Raw genomic sequence first — 17,194 nt, forward strand, 5'->3', positions numbered from 1 at the left:
CGATGAGTAGATGACTAAAGACTGATTTATTTTATTTTGATGATCACTTTCTTAAAATTATGTGTACATGTGTCTCTGTGTGGATATGTGCACGCAATGCTCATAACTACTGAGACATCTCCTCAGCCCCAAGATTTATAAATATGTATGAAAAACTCCTACTTTCTTTCATTGGTCAGAGTGCCTGCTTCAAAATCAAATTTTATTTTATTCACGGTCCCATTATTTCATTAGCTTTTTAAACTGTAGAATTCTGCCACATATTTCAACATTCCAGCAAGTTCTTTTTTTCCATTTAAAAGCCACAGCAGAGTCTTAGCTAGAAGCTTCTGTTATAGGGGCAGGGGCAAGCAGAGGCAAGCTAAATACACGGAGTGAACTGGTGCACACCTCCCACCCCAGGACTCAGGAGACTGAGGCAGAAGGAGTTCCAGGCCAGCCAGGGCAACATAGCAAGGCCTTGTCTCAAACAAACATACAAAATTCCAATGAAAGAAAAACAAGCTAAGGCAGAACCTTTCCCAAGATGATGCCACTGTTCTTTATGGGTAAAAATAGCATCACCATCTTTACTAGAAGGACACCACGTTATAAGGAATGCATTTTTAATAAATAAAGGGATTCCTAGACAGGATGGAAAACTACCAGAAATGTTTAGGATCAGAAGTGTTTCAGATTTTTTATTTGATTTTTCCCCCTAAGGATATTCAAACACACAAACAATCTCATGATCAGTGTGTAACTAAGTTGAACCCAGATATCCATATGTGATTCTCCTGATTTCAACAGTAGGTTTCCTCCAGTGCTATCAAACCAGGATCTCTAGATGGAAGTATGCTCTCAGTTACATTCTAACAAATCCTCTGCTTGGATTGCAGTCTGAAGTTGGAATTTCACCACTACAGAAATTTCTGTATTGCTACTGGCAAGTGTTCCCCCTACTCTTAAGACTGTTTTACACCTGTCCTAGGAAGTGAGACTATTTTGCCCTCTAGAGGCTATAATGAAAAGCAGGGTTTATTCTCCAGGTTCTTTTTACTCAAAAGGAAAATTCAATAAAAGCAAGCATATTAGGTAGGAATGCTGCCAGTTTCATAACTAGCAAAGTATCAATTCTTGAATCTTTAAGTTAATTTGGGCAGAAGGGTCTGACACCAACAAGCTGTGTTTCTTTCCCAAATCCCAGGTCCCGAATTTATCCCTACAACACTTCTTGGGTCCAGAACACACCCTTGAGAGTGCACTTTGAAGAAACAGAACAGAGCACTCCATTTCCCTTAGGACCCGGTGAAGCAAACACAAGAAAGCCTAGTGCCTTGCTAATAAAGTTCCCCAAACTGAAGTTTTGTTAAATTGATTTTATTTAAACACCAAGTCCTTTCCTTTCTAACTGAGGGACCCTCTGAACTAAAGTACTTTTGTGTGATCCACTACATCAGAAGCAAGCATCCCAGAAAGGCAACCTAAAGAATCTTAAAAGTCCATCGAGATAAGTGGCTAACACCTCTGAGTATTTTAAAGTCTGATCATGAATTAACACTGCTGATAGGGCAGCATTAACAAGTCTGTCGGGACTTCCTTAGAACAGGCTTTCCCCTTAAGAAACTGTCATAAGAATGCACTCTTGGCTAACTCTGGGCATCAGTCAGCCATCTCAGGGAAATCCTCTTTACTTACAGCCTCATTTTAAAATTTCTGTTAAAAGCATTAGTCAAATTAGAAGGTAAAGGAAGGAAGATTTCTTAGCCAAATGATTCTGTATGGTCACTTTTGAGGAGTCATCTGAGATAAGCTAGGCATGGAGGTGCAGGCTGTTTGTTGTTGTTTGTTTTTTGAGAAAGGGTTTCATGTCCAGCCTAAAACTCACACTCCAAATTAATAGCTGAAGATGATCTTCTTGCTTCCACTCCTAAGTACTGTGGTTACAGGCATATGCCACCACACTTAACTTGCTTTATTTTTTATATAGGCCAGTCATGTTTAAGTAAAAGCACAATGTATGAACATAGGCCCTAAAGACCCACAAATCCTTCTACATTCTCTGGATAGGTGCAGGTGGGTTTACTAATAGAAAAGTTACTTATGTGACTCAGCAAATTCGATGTCTTAGTATGTGGTATCTTTTCTTCAAAGCATCACATGATACAAGTGGTCAACCCACTGATTATGACAAATGAACATACTGTGTGCCTGCCTCCCAGTCAACACTGGGTATTGTAAGGATAAGATTCATCCCTTGACAGCTTAGTGTGGGAATCAAGGAATAAGTGTCAGGAAACATTTACAAGTAGAAAACTATATACTCCTACCAATAAACTGGAGATGGAGGACTGCACTGCACTAGCAGGCTCATGAAGCATTAGGTAAGTGGAACAACTAGGAAGAGGGTACCCTAGAGGCAGTCAAATGGAAGACCAAATTCCAGCTCATGCCTTTTTCAATTAGTTGTAAGGGCCTTCGACAGGTCATTTGACTTTTGTGAAAAAAGACATTTAAACTCTAAAATCATGTGTGGCTCTACCTGACAACTTTATTTTCCGTCAGAAAACAGACTTCTTTCATTGGCACACGCTAAAACTAGTAGATGACTTCTTTTGTGTTCCTTCTCTAAGAGTCTATAAATTTCTTTTAACTTTCATCATATAAGACCTAACCCCACCAAATGAAGGAGTAGACAACCTCAGTATTAATGACAGGATGGGTCCAATAATTCTCTGTTGAGGACAATGGCAGAGGTGTTCTTTGCCCTCACAGGATGTTTAGGACCCTCTGGCTTTTAGTCATTAGATGCCACATAGCATCTCTCCAGATGAAACAAGAAGTGTTTTCAGATAGAACTACACGTTCTGTGGGGGGCCAAAACTGCCCCCTCACTGGAAGCCATTCCATTAGAGAGATGAAACAGCTCTCTCTATAGGCCAGTTGTGCTGTAGCAATAGCTTCAGAGAAGGAACTGTATAAACATTGAGCACTGCAGGTTTTGGAGGGTTTGAGGAATGGGTGAGATAAGAAGAGGGACTAGAAGGTGAGATGGCCTAGGATGCAGAAGACAAAAAAGTTTCTGGGAGCTGCCCACATGGCAGAGAAATGGAGCATGCAGAGAGGAGACATCCACCTCTCAAGAACAAGTAGTACAAGCTGAGATGGCTGGGGCTGCGATAAGGTCAGACTGTAAAGGACTTTGAATACAGTGACAGGAAGTGCTGGGTCCCTATAGAAGGCTTCTGGTTAATAAAGTCATGTAATGGGGGGTGAGAGGAAATGAGTCCTTTATACGGCATTTCATTTTATGATAACCCTTAAAACAGGGGTATTCTGTCAATTTTAGAGATAAATTAACATAGGCTTTCTAGGTTTTTTTCTATTAGTATGTGACAAAACTGACCTGTTGAAGACAGGCCTCTCTCACTGTCCATTCTCTTTTCATGGTAACACATGAGAAGCTACTTCAATGGAGCAATATAAACTGCATTCTGCTACCTACAGTGATAGGACAACTTGCCTAACATTACCTCCGTGTTCCATCTCAGATATATGCCATTTCATCCACACTCAGAATGCCCTTAAACACAGGAAGGACTCACCTATATAGATAAGATTCTCGTTTCTCATCAACTGAAACAGGACCTACCCTGAAAGTCTAGCCCAAAGCTCACTTCTTATAAAACATTCCAAGATCACTACAGCCAATAGTGATTTAATTTTCTCTCCAACATTTCCTGAATCCTAAAGCTACTGTTAGGCCAACAGATACTAAGAGTGAAAAGCCAAGACTCACACAAATGGCAGGTATGGGAAGGGCTGCATTTCCTATGAGGCAAAGACAGACTCAAATAACCTCTCATGTTCTCATCATCCAAAGATGGTTGTCAGAGAATACTAAGGCAGTAGTCAGTGTCCACTCTACCCTAAAGCATGATTCTGCAAGCAAAATACACAAATGCCAAGCATGAAGAAGGAGCTTTGGATGGGCAATCAATATGTGTGGAGAATTAATATAATCATCAATTATAGGATAGACTTACATAACTAAATTATAGAAGCTTCAAAGACGGCAAGCAAAATAGCATCAAAGTGCACATGATCCATGGGAGAAGCATTACAAACATGAACACTGGCATGGAGAAGACGATGGTTGTCTCCATAGTCCAGGTAATGACTTCCTTTGTAAATGGCCACCAAGGTTCAAGGTCTAGTCCATAAAAACAAGCATCATTAACACAGTCCACACTAAATGAGCATCCTGCCTTTGCAAAACCCTAGAAATTTTTCCTAGTTTGCATGCCCTAAATTAGGAAATTACTTTTTAAGCAATATCATATCTTACTAAGGAAAAACTGATACTCCCATTTAAAAAAAATACTGTCCACTTTCCCAGCTCAGGGGAAATATTAGGGTTCAATTCTATCAGTGTTAAATTCTGTTTCTAATTCAGGGTTATAATAAATATAAGCCAATAAGGTACCCCATATCAAAACTGCCACTTCAAATCAAAGTCTTCAAATTGACCTCCCATGATTCCCCTCATAAAGCATATAAAGCCCATTTTCAATACAACCACCCTCCAAACAACTCAAAATAATTCCTCAAGAATTCCTTCCTATTGGTGGTTTTCTCCCTTTTTAAAAAGGGGGAAGGAGAGAAAAGAACAAGCTACTTCCTTTTCTGTTTTGTCTTTTGATGAAGTTTTGCCCAAATATATTGTATCAGATGCTTTTGTAATCTAAAAACAAACAAACAAACTAGTGAGTTTTAATTCAGAGAGAAGTTAAGTAAAAACAGGATTCTCCTTTAGGGAGGAAAGGGGGGAAGCCATGTGCAATCATGTTGAGGACATCTCTCAGAGTAACATTCATAAGCAGACCATTTATTTCATAGAAGACTCTTCTCTGGCTATAATAATAATAAAATTTACTGCAGAAAATTGGAAAATTCTGAATGCTTCTGTGATTGCTGAGTTTAACTTTAAAGAAAGCAATGAGAACAGCAGGAGAAACAATAGACAATTACTAATGGGTTTTTGTTTTGTTTTCTTTCTTTCTTTTTGTGAAACCTATCATGGCCACATTCCAAACCTTTCTCAGACTGCCAATGAGGAAGGAAATCTGCATGGAGGGGGACATCCTGTCCTTACTGAATACTTTAGTGCCAAGAAGTAGCAAATCTCCCCAGAGTGCAAGTTTATGTAATCTGTCTGCTTGGTCCAGACACAATGGCTAAGGTGGCCAGAAAGGTCACTGGCAGAGAGGGCAGGATTTCCTTTCCTACAGGCCAATCAGTGCATGGATAATAGTTCAATCATAGCACATTATTCATGTAATGGGAAGAAACACTTTTTTTTTTAAGGAGGTCTTTTCAGTACTAGTTAATTATCCATAAAGTTTTGTAGCCTTGTAGCAAAGATTCAGACACAAGGAGAGACTCTCAAAAACTCATTTCTAATTCTAAGAAAGGGATGAAGAGTAGTTGGCAAGAAATTACATATTCTTCCTAGACATTTGAATGATGATTGTTTCTCTACCAGGGTTCTCTATTAACATCTCCAAAATTTCAATGCTACCAAACAGTTAAATACACACACACACACACACACACACACACACACACACACACACGCCATTTACACTGCCCCCCTTAAGGGTTTTTGTTCTGCTTCTTCCTTATCACCCAGGTTCAACACCTAGAAACTTCTGTTCCCCAAAGCTCACCATCCAGCTAGCTATTTTTCCATTATTGCTTTCTGTACTCACCATACTTCCTATCTGTGCTACTAGTCCCTTAACCCAGACCTCAGCACACACAGTACTTTAGCATAGTTACACTCTATATAACCCTCATCCTTCTAATCAATTTTCACCCCAAATACCATTCAGATCATAGTAATTCCCTAGCCTTTCATCAAGTAACAGCACTTACATCAGTGCCCAGATAATGGGTGCTCCAACCTCCTACCTGGACTTGCCTCCTTGTGCACTGCATCTTCCTCTGATACTGACCACACCCTTCACGCCAGCATAATGGTGCTAACTTTCCTCCTCCACACAGTTTGGCCTTCTTAGCCTGCACCTCTGTTCTGAGGACTAGATTGTTCCTCTCCCTTTGCTCCTCATATTCTCTTTCTACTCTTTCCGCAAGTACGCTTATTTGATAAACCTCCCACTAGTTTTCAATCTGCCTGTGGATTTCCAGAAACTCCTCTAAAAAACACTGTAGCTTCAGTACAGCATTTCTTTCTGCTGTCATAGGTTACCTCTCCTATACCATAATCTCAAATGCAAGGATCAGCTGTCATCGTCCCAAACACATCCACATTCCTCACAACACAGTTAACTTCCCACTTTGTTCAGAATCACCTAGAACTCCTCAGGTTTCTAGTACCAGTAAACCCATCAAAAAAGAAGTTGATGATGGAACACCCCTTTAATCCAGCACCTGGGAGGCAGAGGCAGGAGGATCTCTGGGAGTTTGCAAACATCCCCATCTACATATTAAGTTCCAGGCCAACCAGGGCTACACAGTGAGATTCTATCTCAAACAAAATCAAAATTAAAAATTAAGATAAAAGGAAGAAAGAAAGAAAAAAGCAGAGACAAAAGAAGAAAGCAAATGAATAACAGGATAAATAATGAAGACAGTATTCAGGTTAGTATATTTTATTTTACCACCATATTTCTAAATGTAACGCTGTGTTTGGCACAAATGTGAGGAACTGGGTTAGGAAAGGTTTGACAACTATATTTCAATGTTTATTCTTGGAATACCCCTCGTGCCCACATGTAATTACCACAAAAAGAGAATGTGAGGGACTAGGTACAACCACAACCCACATTACATTAGAGAACAAAGGTACCAATTGACCCCTCACCTCAGAAACTGGACAGCTCTTCAATATAAATCACAGTGCTGGGACAGATGCTAAATTGCAAATAAATGTTCTTTCACAGGAGGCTAATGGGAATGAGATAATGAAGTTATAAGGTCTCCCTATGAAGGGCCCCGTGCCATATAAAACTAAAACTTAAGGGGTAATGTTTCATTAAATAATGGAAAGTTCTAAGAAAATCAAGAGATAAAAACACCAAAGCAGCATATGAAACTTTGGGCTATCTGCCAGATTTATTATCTGTTATTTCCACCCTTCCCCGCACCCACAAATAGTGGTGATTTGCCAAACAATATAAGAGACAAAACAAATGAAAGTAGTCATATTTCAAGGGCACTTTTTCCTGGTTCAGCATTTCCTCTTTTTTATCACTACATCTATCATAATCATTTATGCACGCTCCTAATAAACACTAATATTAAAAGAAACTTAAAACAACAACAAAAACCTGTCATCTTGAAAACACAGCCTTGACCAAGCATACCACAGCTGGGTTCCCAGGGGAGTCAGGAAGCTCTGAATTCATCTCCCACTTCTCAAGGACAAGTCAGAGCTGAAGTCTTTAGAAGTGTCCTCAGTATCTATCACTAAGGGCATGATTAAGTGCCATTTGCAGTTCTGGAACCAAGCCCAATACTGAAGGAACACTGCCTTCTCACACAGTATGTTGCCAATACATCACCAAAAAGTTCAAAGCACTTAAGCACTAATTTCCTTGTGAAAAAAAGAAACATCCCGACTCCAGCTGTCTACGCAGGATGTGCTAGCTCCCTCATCGTCTGATAATCCGACATGTCTTCTGAGGCTTGTTTTCTGTGATGACAGAAAATAACACATCATAAGGAAACTGGCTAGAGATGTAGACTGAACAAAACTGCAAACACCACATGCACCTGCACTTCTTTCAGTCACGAAGATTCATCACCATCTAAGTGACTTGTGGCAAACACGGAGTCCTAGAGATTGCTGGGTTTCTTTTTAAGAAGCTGCAGACAAAATAAGCTAATACTCTGAGAATAATGAATTTACCTCGCAAATATACTTCTTTTCTTTCTATTGCTTCCTAGACAGAGCTTTTGTTCAGTGAACTCACACATCCTTCAGACTTGTTATCTGTTCCAAATAGCACCCTTCATGTTGAGTTAAATATCAAATAAATTAAAAAAATCTTTTTCTCTTATGAATGAACTTTCCAACTTGCTTAACCCCCTCCCGGACATCTGCTTTCTGATGAAACCCAGGAGCTTTTGAGTAGAACAGTCACTGTGTGGTCTTAAAAGAGCCACAGTACACAAATCTCTCTTGCAATATGCACTCGAAATTTGGAAAGAAACTTTCTTGGAGCTATTTGACATAACATTCTATAAAAATGATCCAAGGGATGACACATTTTACAGCTCCATACTTTGTTTACAGAAACAAGTCCAAGTATGAAATTCATACCAGAAAAAAAAAAAAAATCCAAAACAGCATCATTCCAGTATGCTCTCTCCCAGCACACAATTCAGGGATTGTCCTAATAAGATAACTAGTCTTTGCTGCCATCTAGAGGTAAAAACTGTGTGGTGAAATCAGCAAATAAAGTCTAACCTGTGAACTTCTTCTAACCTGTAAGTTATCACCACCTCAAGCCAATCTTCTTCACCAACACTATCAGTATTGCCTATAAACTCCACCACTACAGTGTTTGATGTTAGGTAGGTATTCAGACAGAGACCTGTGGTGCTTATGAAAAACATACCTGCCCCGACCCGACTCCCAGACAATCATCTGTAGCTCTGCCATAACATCTGGGTGTGCCATTTACCTGAATCACAGACATCCTGACATGTGACCACTGGGCCAAGATGCGCTAGACTCTCATAGTGCTAAATTTTCCCTACCTTGGCAGGTCGGAGTTCACAGTGAAAGAAAATGTTTCTATCTAAAAGAGCTTCAGCCCCTGCAGTGGTTCTCTTAAGTGTGGCAGGCTAACCACTTGCATCAGAACAAATCATCCTGGAGAATTTACTAGAGGTGTGGATTCCTACACACCCACAGAACTATTTAAACAGGCGCTCACCATGGACTTCTGACACTAAATTGGAAAACTGGAATTCTGGAAAGGTTGAAACAGATTTCAACTGCAGCTTTTGTTGTTCATGGTTAGATGAAATAGGTGATAATCACAGAAATGTCCTCATCACTGAGAATTTTCCTTTTTCATCTCTTAATAGTTTACTATATCATCTTTTAATTGTATGATTTTAGAAAGTGTTGGGACTAACAAAGAGCACTTATAATGTCACTAACCTGAGCAGACCACTAATATGGATGCATTTTCATCTACAAATTAGGGTTGAGCATTCCTAATTTGAAATTGAACATGCTATAACCTAACTTTCTTAGTGCCACTACAATGTCTTAAGTGGACAGTTCCACACAGGACCTCACATGACATGTAGTGGCTAATACACAGTGACACTAAAAATAGTGTAGAAAATTATATTCATTCTATTTGTGTAATGTACACAGGAAACATAAATGGATTCTGTGTTTAGATGTGGATCACACTGTGGATATGCAAATAAGTACCCAAAATTAAGACAGTCAAACTACTCATGACCCCCAGTGTTTCACAAGGGACAGTCAATCTGCAGTTCTTTCTCTTCACATGTAAGTGTTTAAAGTGTGCATGATCTAAATCCAGTTTCTTAACATTGCTGTGGAAGCAGTTCCCTGTAACTTCAATGACTTGTAACGACAGCATAGTGTTTTTATGTAATCATACACTAATTCATTTATCACACCCCCACTATTAAGAATTGTTTTCTATGTCCACTTTTTTCATTCTAATTAATGCTAAAATAACTATCTTTACCTTTCTTTATTTCCTAGAAAAGGTCTCTAACGAAAAAAGTGACTAAGTCACAGGGGATGAGTTTTATGGTACTTGATATACAGTGCCAAGTTGCTCTCTACTTCATTTGGACGCTGATTATTATTATTATTAGTAGTATTCTTAAAAGCAAACAACAAAAACATGAAGAATGTAGATGCATATGTTAGTGTTACATGGAACCGTGAAGCCAAGATGACAGGTAGGACACACGAGAATGGAATGGGACTATCACCTCACCTGGTATGTTTAGGATTAATAACAAAAAGATACTAAGAATATTAACCTACGTACAGAAAACTTGACTACATGAATCAAAAAACAAGTGTATTTCCAACATTGTTTATCCTTACTGAAGGAAGCCAAATCTATGCAGCATTTCTTTCTATTTGAAAACACTATTTATGGCGCTATGTGTTTAAGTGACTGTGACTACTAAATTTAATTCTAACTCATTCTGATACACTTTTTAAATCAAGTATTCAATGATTTAGGAGTTAAAAGCTCAATAATATCAGACTATATTTGGGATAATGAAATAAATGAAAAACATATATACTATATTTTAAGGTAAATATAAAGGCACTTCAATGTTCTGAATCAGCATAATAAAAATGTTAAAGGATGAAGAATAATTAGAAGATGGTCTCATAAAAACAGTGTTAAAAATCTACAACAAAGGAATACAAAAAAACTTTTAAGATATTTGACAATATTTACATTTATGCACTCAAAACAAGAAAAGAATGGTGTAACCTGGGGGGGGGGAGAATAATCAACTCTGTCAGAAAGACTGTTACAAGTTCAAAGCATGCCTGGGGCACACAGTGAGTTCCACACCAGCCTAGAAGTGAGATCTAGTCTCACACCACCACCACCACCACCATCACATCACCATGACCACCACCACCAAACAACAAAAACTAAACAAACAACAACAATAAAGGAAGAATAATCAACTGACTATAACAAATGTACGGTTAGTTGAAAACTTCCCATCTATATGCCAGCAACTATTCTCTTTTATTGTTTTTTAATTATTTTAATTTTTTGCTTTTTGAGACAGGGTTTCTCTGTCCTGGATCTTGCTTTGGAGACCAGGCTGGCCTCTAACTCACAGAGATCCACTTGCCTTTGCTGGGATTAAAGGCGTGCACCACCACTGTCCGGACTGCCAACAAATACTCTTAAATATTCTCATTTTTTTTTACTCTTCTCATTCTTTAAGGAAGCATTTTCTCCCTTAAAAATTAAAATATAAAATATAATAGTTGTTAGCAATCTATTTAACTCCCTGATAACCTACTCCTTTACCTAGATCACTCACTCAGGCTATGTGACTCCTCTTACATTGCCCCTCATAGGTAACCAATAAGCAGATAGTAGACAACTCTGCCTCTGCAATGTATCCCATCTCCCACCTCAATCCACTCTTTTCTCATACGTGTTCCTATGATGAATGGGTAGTCTCCCCTATGTGGCAGCCTGTCATATGCATTCTAATTTGAAGCACTCCATTTCTCAAATGTGTTTGATGTTTTCCTGAACCAAGAATATTAACAACATTCTCTCATCTTATAATCGACAGCAGCTTCCTTGAGGTTCAGTCAAATGCTACTTTCCCCATGAAGCTCTTAGATGCAGCAAAAATTAAATCTTTCTCTGGAAATATCATAGCTCTCTGACAATAATTGGGGACACTGCTCTTGTTTATTTCCACAACACTGATTAGCAAGAAGAATTAGGCTTCCCCTGTGGTTACCACTATCATTAAAGCACATATACAAAAGGAGTTTGCAGAATGTTTTCTCAAACTAACTTCAATCTGATAAGATTCCCAGAACCTACTGCTTTCAAAGTCAAACCCTCTGAACTAACTACATGCCTTTAAAAATGACCATTTTCTTCCACTGTATAATAACTACCTTTTGTCTTTGTTGTTGTTGCTGTTGTTTGATTCAAGATCAAAGGAGTATGCAAGCAGAGAATTCCAACAAGGATCCCTAAACCCAAATCTACAGGCATCAGTAGACTTTCCAGCAAAACAGCCCTCGGACCTGTGGATAAGCCTAGTCACCAAAATGGCTGTGAAAAATTACACATCATAAGAACTGTTACCTCTAACACATTCCTCCACATAGAAGGGAAAAGGTAAGTCACACCTAAGTACTGTCTAGGAAGATTCATCTCCAGAAATATCCGAGAAGCTACAATCACGGAAGGCCAGAGAAGGATGGCCATCTATCTCTCCAGGAAACGGTGAAGCAGCATGCTGTCCTATGGCTCACAGGTTGATGGACCTGGTGAAGAGCATGTCCAAAGAAGCAGTGCATGTACACTTTCCAACTCTCTCTAGAGCATACATACACACTCTCTAGTTCACAACTGCACACCACTCAATTCTTCATGGCATTTGTAACCTGACTCAAAGCTGGACTGCAGCATCAGCTCAGGACAAGACTCGATCCACTACTATAGCTCAAGAGCCTTTTGTAAACAAAGAAGCAATCTTTCATTCTACAGAATCACATAATCACATGGGATAAGAAAATGGACTAGCAAGAATTCCTGACTTATTTGTGAAAGTAGGATGATTTTCATCAAAATGACATAACAATTAAAACCAAACTTTAAGGTCTAAAAACCATCATCTTATGACTATGAGAAAGAAAAGTAGTAATTCTTAGCTATAAGGAGAGAGAAACAACAAAATTAGTAATAGCTGATTACATCCTTGGTGTGGCCAACCAACAATCACTGATGTGTACATACTTGACTACTAGCATTCAGCCTCCTCTACCATTTTTATAGCAGATTTCCCCTCCTAAAGATTAAGTTATAGAATCATATTGCTTTGCATGTAAGATTAAAAAAGTCTTCAGATTAGCACTGTGGCTTTCTATATTAATCAGAGCATATGAGAATCAATGGTCACTACTACTGAAATCTTACGAGGGAAATATAAATCACTGTTATGGTTCTTAAAAAAAAAGAGCAATAATTTATCATTTCATAGGGCGTCTTTATTCACATCCCTTCCCTCAATGTTACACAAAAAGATTAGCAGATTCAACAAACGCTTTGGTCCAGGAGACCCAGGATGACATTTACAGAATACTGCATTCAGTCATCTACAGGCTGCACACAGTACCCTGGCAGTAGTAACATGTAGTCACTGTTCTATCTCATTCAAGCTTGTGTCACTGAATCAAGAGAAAGGAGTGATTATAATTCAGTGTGGACACTGGCGCAATGACATTTTTAAGATGAGGCATTTTAGACTAAAGAGATTTCACAACTTCACAAAGTCCCAGGGGTTGGGAGTGTCAATGATTTCTATGACCCATCACCGAACACTGGAGGCATGGGCCTGGAGGAAATCTTCCTGGCTGAGGACTACACTTCAGGTAGCTTTCTACAATGGGCCTCAAAGCAGAAGCAAAGAACTGCCATTCCCCACACTCACATGGCTAATCTATTTCAATGCATACACTGATGCCACAATATAACACCCCAGGGGGCCATTTAATGAAGAGAGGAATGGGGGAAAGAGAGGGAGGGACAGGAAGAGGAAGCAGAGGAGGAAGAGGAGGAAGGTGGGCAGCACTAAGTTATGCTAGTTAAAGAGGAATGGTGTATAGCACCAGGCAAGTAGCAGCGGAAGATTGTGGGAGGACAAGTTATGAGACTGAAACAAAAGCCAAAGTTAAAGCCATAAGTGAAAAGAAAAGACTATGAATGAAGGGGAGGGAGCTCTGACGCCAAAAGCAAGACACATCCACAGGGTGCACAGCAGCATGCCTGAGATAAAGCAGGTATTTAATACATCTTAAGTAAATTCAGGATAAGGAATGAGCTAGAGAGGCCATTCAATCAAGACACGGGTAGTGAAGTATGGTAGGATGGGAAAATCAGTTATGCCTGGGTACCATTTATTATGCTAATGGAGAGATAAACTACTGGAATCCCTAGAGTGAAAACCAAATAGATCAAAAGGAAGCATAAAACAAGCTGGGCACATGCCTATAATCTTACCAAGCTGGAGCAGAAGCAGGAGGCAAAAGGAAAAGGATCATGAGTGTGAGGCTAGTCTGAGCTGTTATATTGTCTCAAAAAAAAAAAAAAGTGCTGAGGCTACAGCTCTGGTAGAGAGAACACTTGCCTAGCATTCACAAGGCCACAGGTTCAATTCTCAGCAGTACACACACACACACACACACACACACACACACACACACACACACACACACACACACACACACACAAGGGAGCAACCAGTTAAGAGAGAACTGGTTGCTCTTTGGGAGGATTCCCAGCACCCACAAGGCAGTTCACAACCATCTGCAATTCCAGTCACAGGTCATCCGATACCCTCTTCTGGCCTCCATGGGCACTGCACATATGGAGACCAAACATACTTGCAGGTAAAACACCCACACACATAAGAATAAAATAAAATTGAATTTTTGATAGGAAAAATAACATATACTATTAATGGCTTCAGAAAAACAAAGTGCCTTGGAAAGTTTGATCTTGAAAAGGAACACAAAATATGTTGTATATTAAAGGTTTTAACCTTGTTTTCTCCCACACTGGTACTCTCTCAAGTATGTTTTATATCAAGATGGCATAAATTCATGAGCAAGGAAAGAAAGGAGAAGATATTGTTCAAAGTACTAAAAAGAAAAAATACAAAATAATTAGGGACATTTCTATGATCACCAGCAGTAATTCATCTTCAAATGGCAATCAAGTTCTCTCATTAAGATAAAAGTATCACAAAATGTTCCATTTTAACCAAAGAATTACCAACTACAACACAGGCTTACTCCAAGCAACATCTGAGGCATAACAGGCAATGCAACTAAGAACTAAGTATGACTTGGATGTCAACAGCATAGTGTTTGACATATAAAGCAAGTGAAACAAAGAATCCTGCCACCCCAGCATAACCCTGCTACAGAAATGGGGCCGTTATGAAGGGGGAAAATAAAAAGTAAGTAAGAGAAGCTATCCTACATGAAGTGGGAAGGAGGCCCCTGGAAAGAATGTGTTTAACAGGAGTAGAAGGGAGTGAGAGAGGTAAGGAGGGTGAAAATGGACAAAATACACCATATACATATGTGAAATTGTCAGAATGTTTTTAAATTTCAAAAGGAAAATGTCCTACAATTCTAGAGTAACTGTGATTAAATTTTAAGAAATAGATAAAAGTCCAAGTGAAGGAAAATAATGAAACTCCTAAGAACTGATAGTTTTATGTTAAGAGTCCTACTTGTGCTTTGTTTATTCAGCTTTGGTGATCTCTGGATTACTATTTGAACTTTTTGAAATCATGTTATCTAATTTTAATCAGAATGTAATTCATCTAGTATCTAACAGAACTGTGGACTGAATACTAGGGTAACTAATAAAAACCACTTTTCTCTAGGATATATTTCAAATTTCTTACAGAGAAATATATAATCCCCTGAGTTTGGGATGTAAGCAGCATCTTCAAGCTGGGTAGGCCAAAATTCTATTATCTCACCTCATTTGACAGGAAGGCTAAGAATAATTGTGATAATGAAAAATGTTGAAAGAAATCAAAACAAAACTATTTTATGATAAGAAAATTACATAAAACTCAAATTTCATTGTTTATAAAGTTTTATTAGAACAAGTTACACTCATTTGTTTACATATTTGTCTACTTTTACACTAAAATACCAAAGCTGAGTAGTTTAAAAATGACTGGATCTGCAAAACCTTGGTAGACTCCTGCTAAATAAATAAATACATACAAAAAAAAAAAAAAAAGAAACCCACGAACTAGACTAGCAAGGAACCCAGGAACAGAACATTTAACCACACTACCATCATCTAATTTCTAAAAGCAACACTTGCAATTCAAGAATTCAATCTAGCATTCTATGAAAGCTGACGAAATGAGAAAACTACATTGCAAGATGTTCATGAAATGTTTAGAAAAGTGTATATAACATTGAAGTATTCAATGACAAATCATTAGATCCAGAACAGGTCAAAAGCAGGGCAGAGTGGCACAAGCCTATAATATCAGCAATGGGCAAGCTGAAGCAAAAAAACGTCTAGTTCAAGGCAGTAGGATTTCTAATTCAAGGCCAACCTGGGCTAGATAGTGAAAACCTTTCTCAAAACAAAGCCAAAACCAATACAAAAACCTCTAAGAATTTGTAGTACAGAACAATGTTATGCATTATTATTAAACAAGAGAAGAAATGAAAGGTCTTCCGCATTTATGAGGGGTATTTTTTCAGGAAACGCATGGATACTTAGCAAAATTATATCAGGGAATGTATGATCTGGAGAAAGATATGCACACATGTACTTTCAAACTTTCCTAAGCTGTTGTCAAGAACCATTCGTTTTAACATTTGTAAGAATTGTGGGAATTCCAAAAGTCTCCTAGGTTGTTTGCAGGTTCATCTAGAAGTTTTCAAGTACAGAACATGACTGACAATGTAGCCTCTTTTTCTTTCCTCCCTCTTGTGTTTAAAAATCCATCCTGAATTTTGCCCTTAAACATTCTGTCATGTTATATGTATCTTTATTAAACACACCAATACATATATCCAATAATGTAAACTGATGGTGTCCCCTCCAATTCTGTGTCAAAAATAGAGCTGACCTCAATAAATAATCATGAAAACACTGTGCTCTGAAGTTGGTTCTCTGTGGGTACTGTCAACATCTACAGGAATATTCCAAGCCTGAATTGTACAGCACAGACAATGGTTCGCAATATGCACAATGCCTATATATTAAATTATACCATAGCAGTCTAACTTTGGTGAGAAAAAAGGTAAATAACAAAACAAATAACAACCTTAACTATTCATTTAGAGATCCTATGTTCCCCCACCAAGTCATTCCAGAGGAAATTTGAATCAATAAAGCAACACGATTTGAAGAATATTCACGATGCTCACCTCAGCAGTCACTTAACAGAAAGAATCACTGCATTCACTTTAGGTCACGAAGCTGTCACCTGTATGAGTTACAGTCTCATTTACAAAGCAGGAGTCTATTTATTGTCCCCTTTACAACACAATTGATAACACTAAATCCAGGTGAGCATGATAGTGAGTACTTCTAATCCTAGCAGTCAGGAGGTCAAAGCTGGGAGATTTCAGATTTCAGGCCAGCAGACTGGGCTACATATTAAAATCCTGGCTTAAAAAATAATAAAATACATTTAATAAAGGATAGTTAGACACTACCATAAGGCACAGGATTTTGGCAAGTCTTCCATGCAATAGAGCATCTTCAGAGGCATAAGTCTCCAGACAGGATATGGCTATAATAATTAATTTACTACAAAAACTAAATGAATGCCTTCTAGGAACAAAATCACTCCTCCAAGCCTCAAGGAGAAAGCAAAGGATGAGGAAAAGCTACCATGGAGCTAACAT

At 38.4% G+C, this 17,194-nt stretch overlaps 2 protein-coding genes across 4 annotated transcripts in view; one reads left to right on the top strand and one right to left on the bottom strand.

Moving 5' to 3' along the window:
• Nucleotides 1-16,438, top strand: part of Filip1l (filamin A interacting protein 1 like) — a 95,064-nt gene extending 78,626 nt beyond the window's left edge. For both annotated transcript variants that reach the window (XM_052740920.1, XM_052740919.1), the window contains one exon: nucleotides 11,725-16,438. In XM_052740920.1, the coding sequence (XP_052596880.1) occupies nucleotides 11,725-11,916 (192 nt within the window). In that variant the 3' untranslated portion in view covers nucleotides 11,917-16,438. The remainder of the gene's footprint in view (nucleotides 1-11,724) is intronic.
• Cmss1 (cms1 ribosomal small subunit homolog) overlaps nucleotides 1-17,194 on the bottom strand; it is a 315,958-nt gene that overhangs the window by 295,825 nt on the left and 2,939 nt on the right. The gene's annotated exons all lie outside the window — the stretch shown is intronic.

The sequence above is a fragment of the Peromyscus californicus genome, unplaced genomic scaffold, assembly GCF_007827085.1.
Source record: "Peromyscus californicus insignis strain IS unplaced genomic scaffold, ASM782708v3 Scaffold_16__1_contigs__length_79575227, whole genome shotgun sequence".
In the NCBI taxonomy this organism is placed as follows: domain Eukaryota; kingdom Metazoa; phylum Chordata; class Mammalia; order Rodentia; family Cricetidae; genus Peromyscus; species Peromyscus californicus.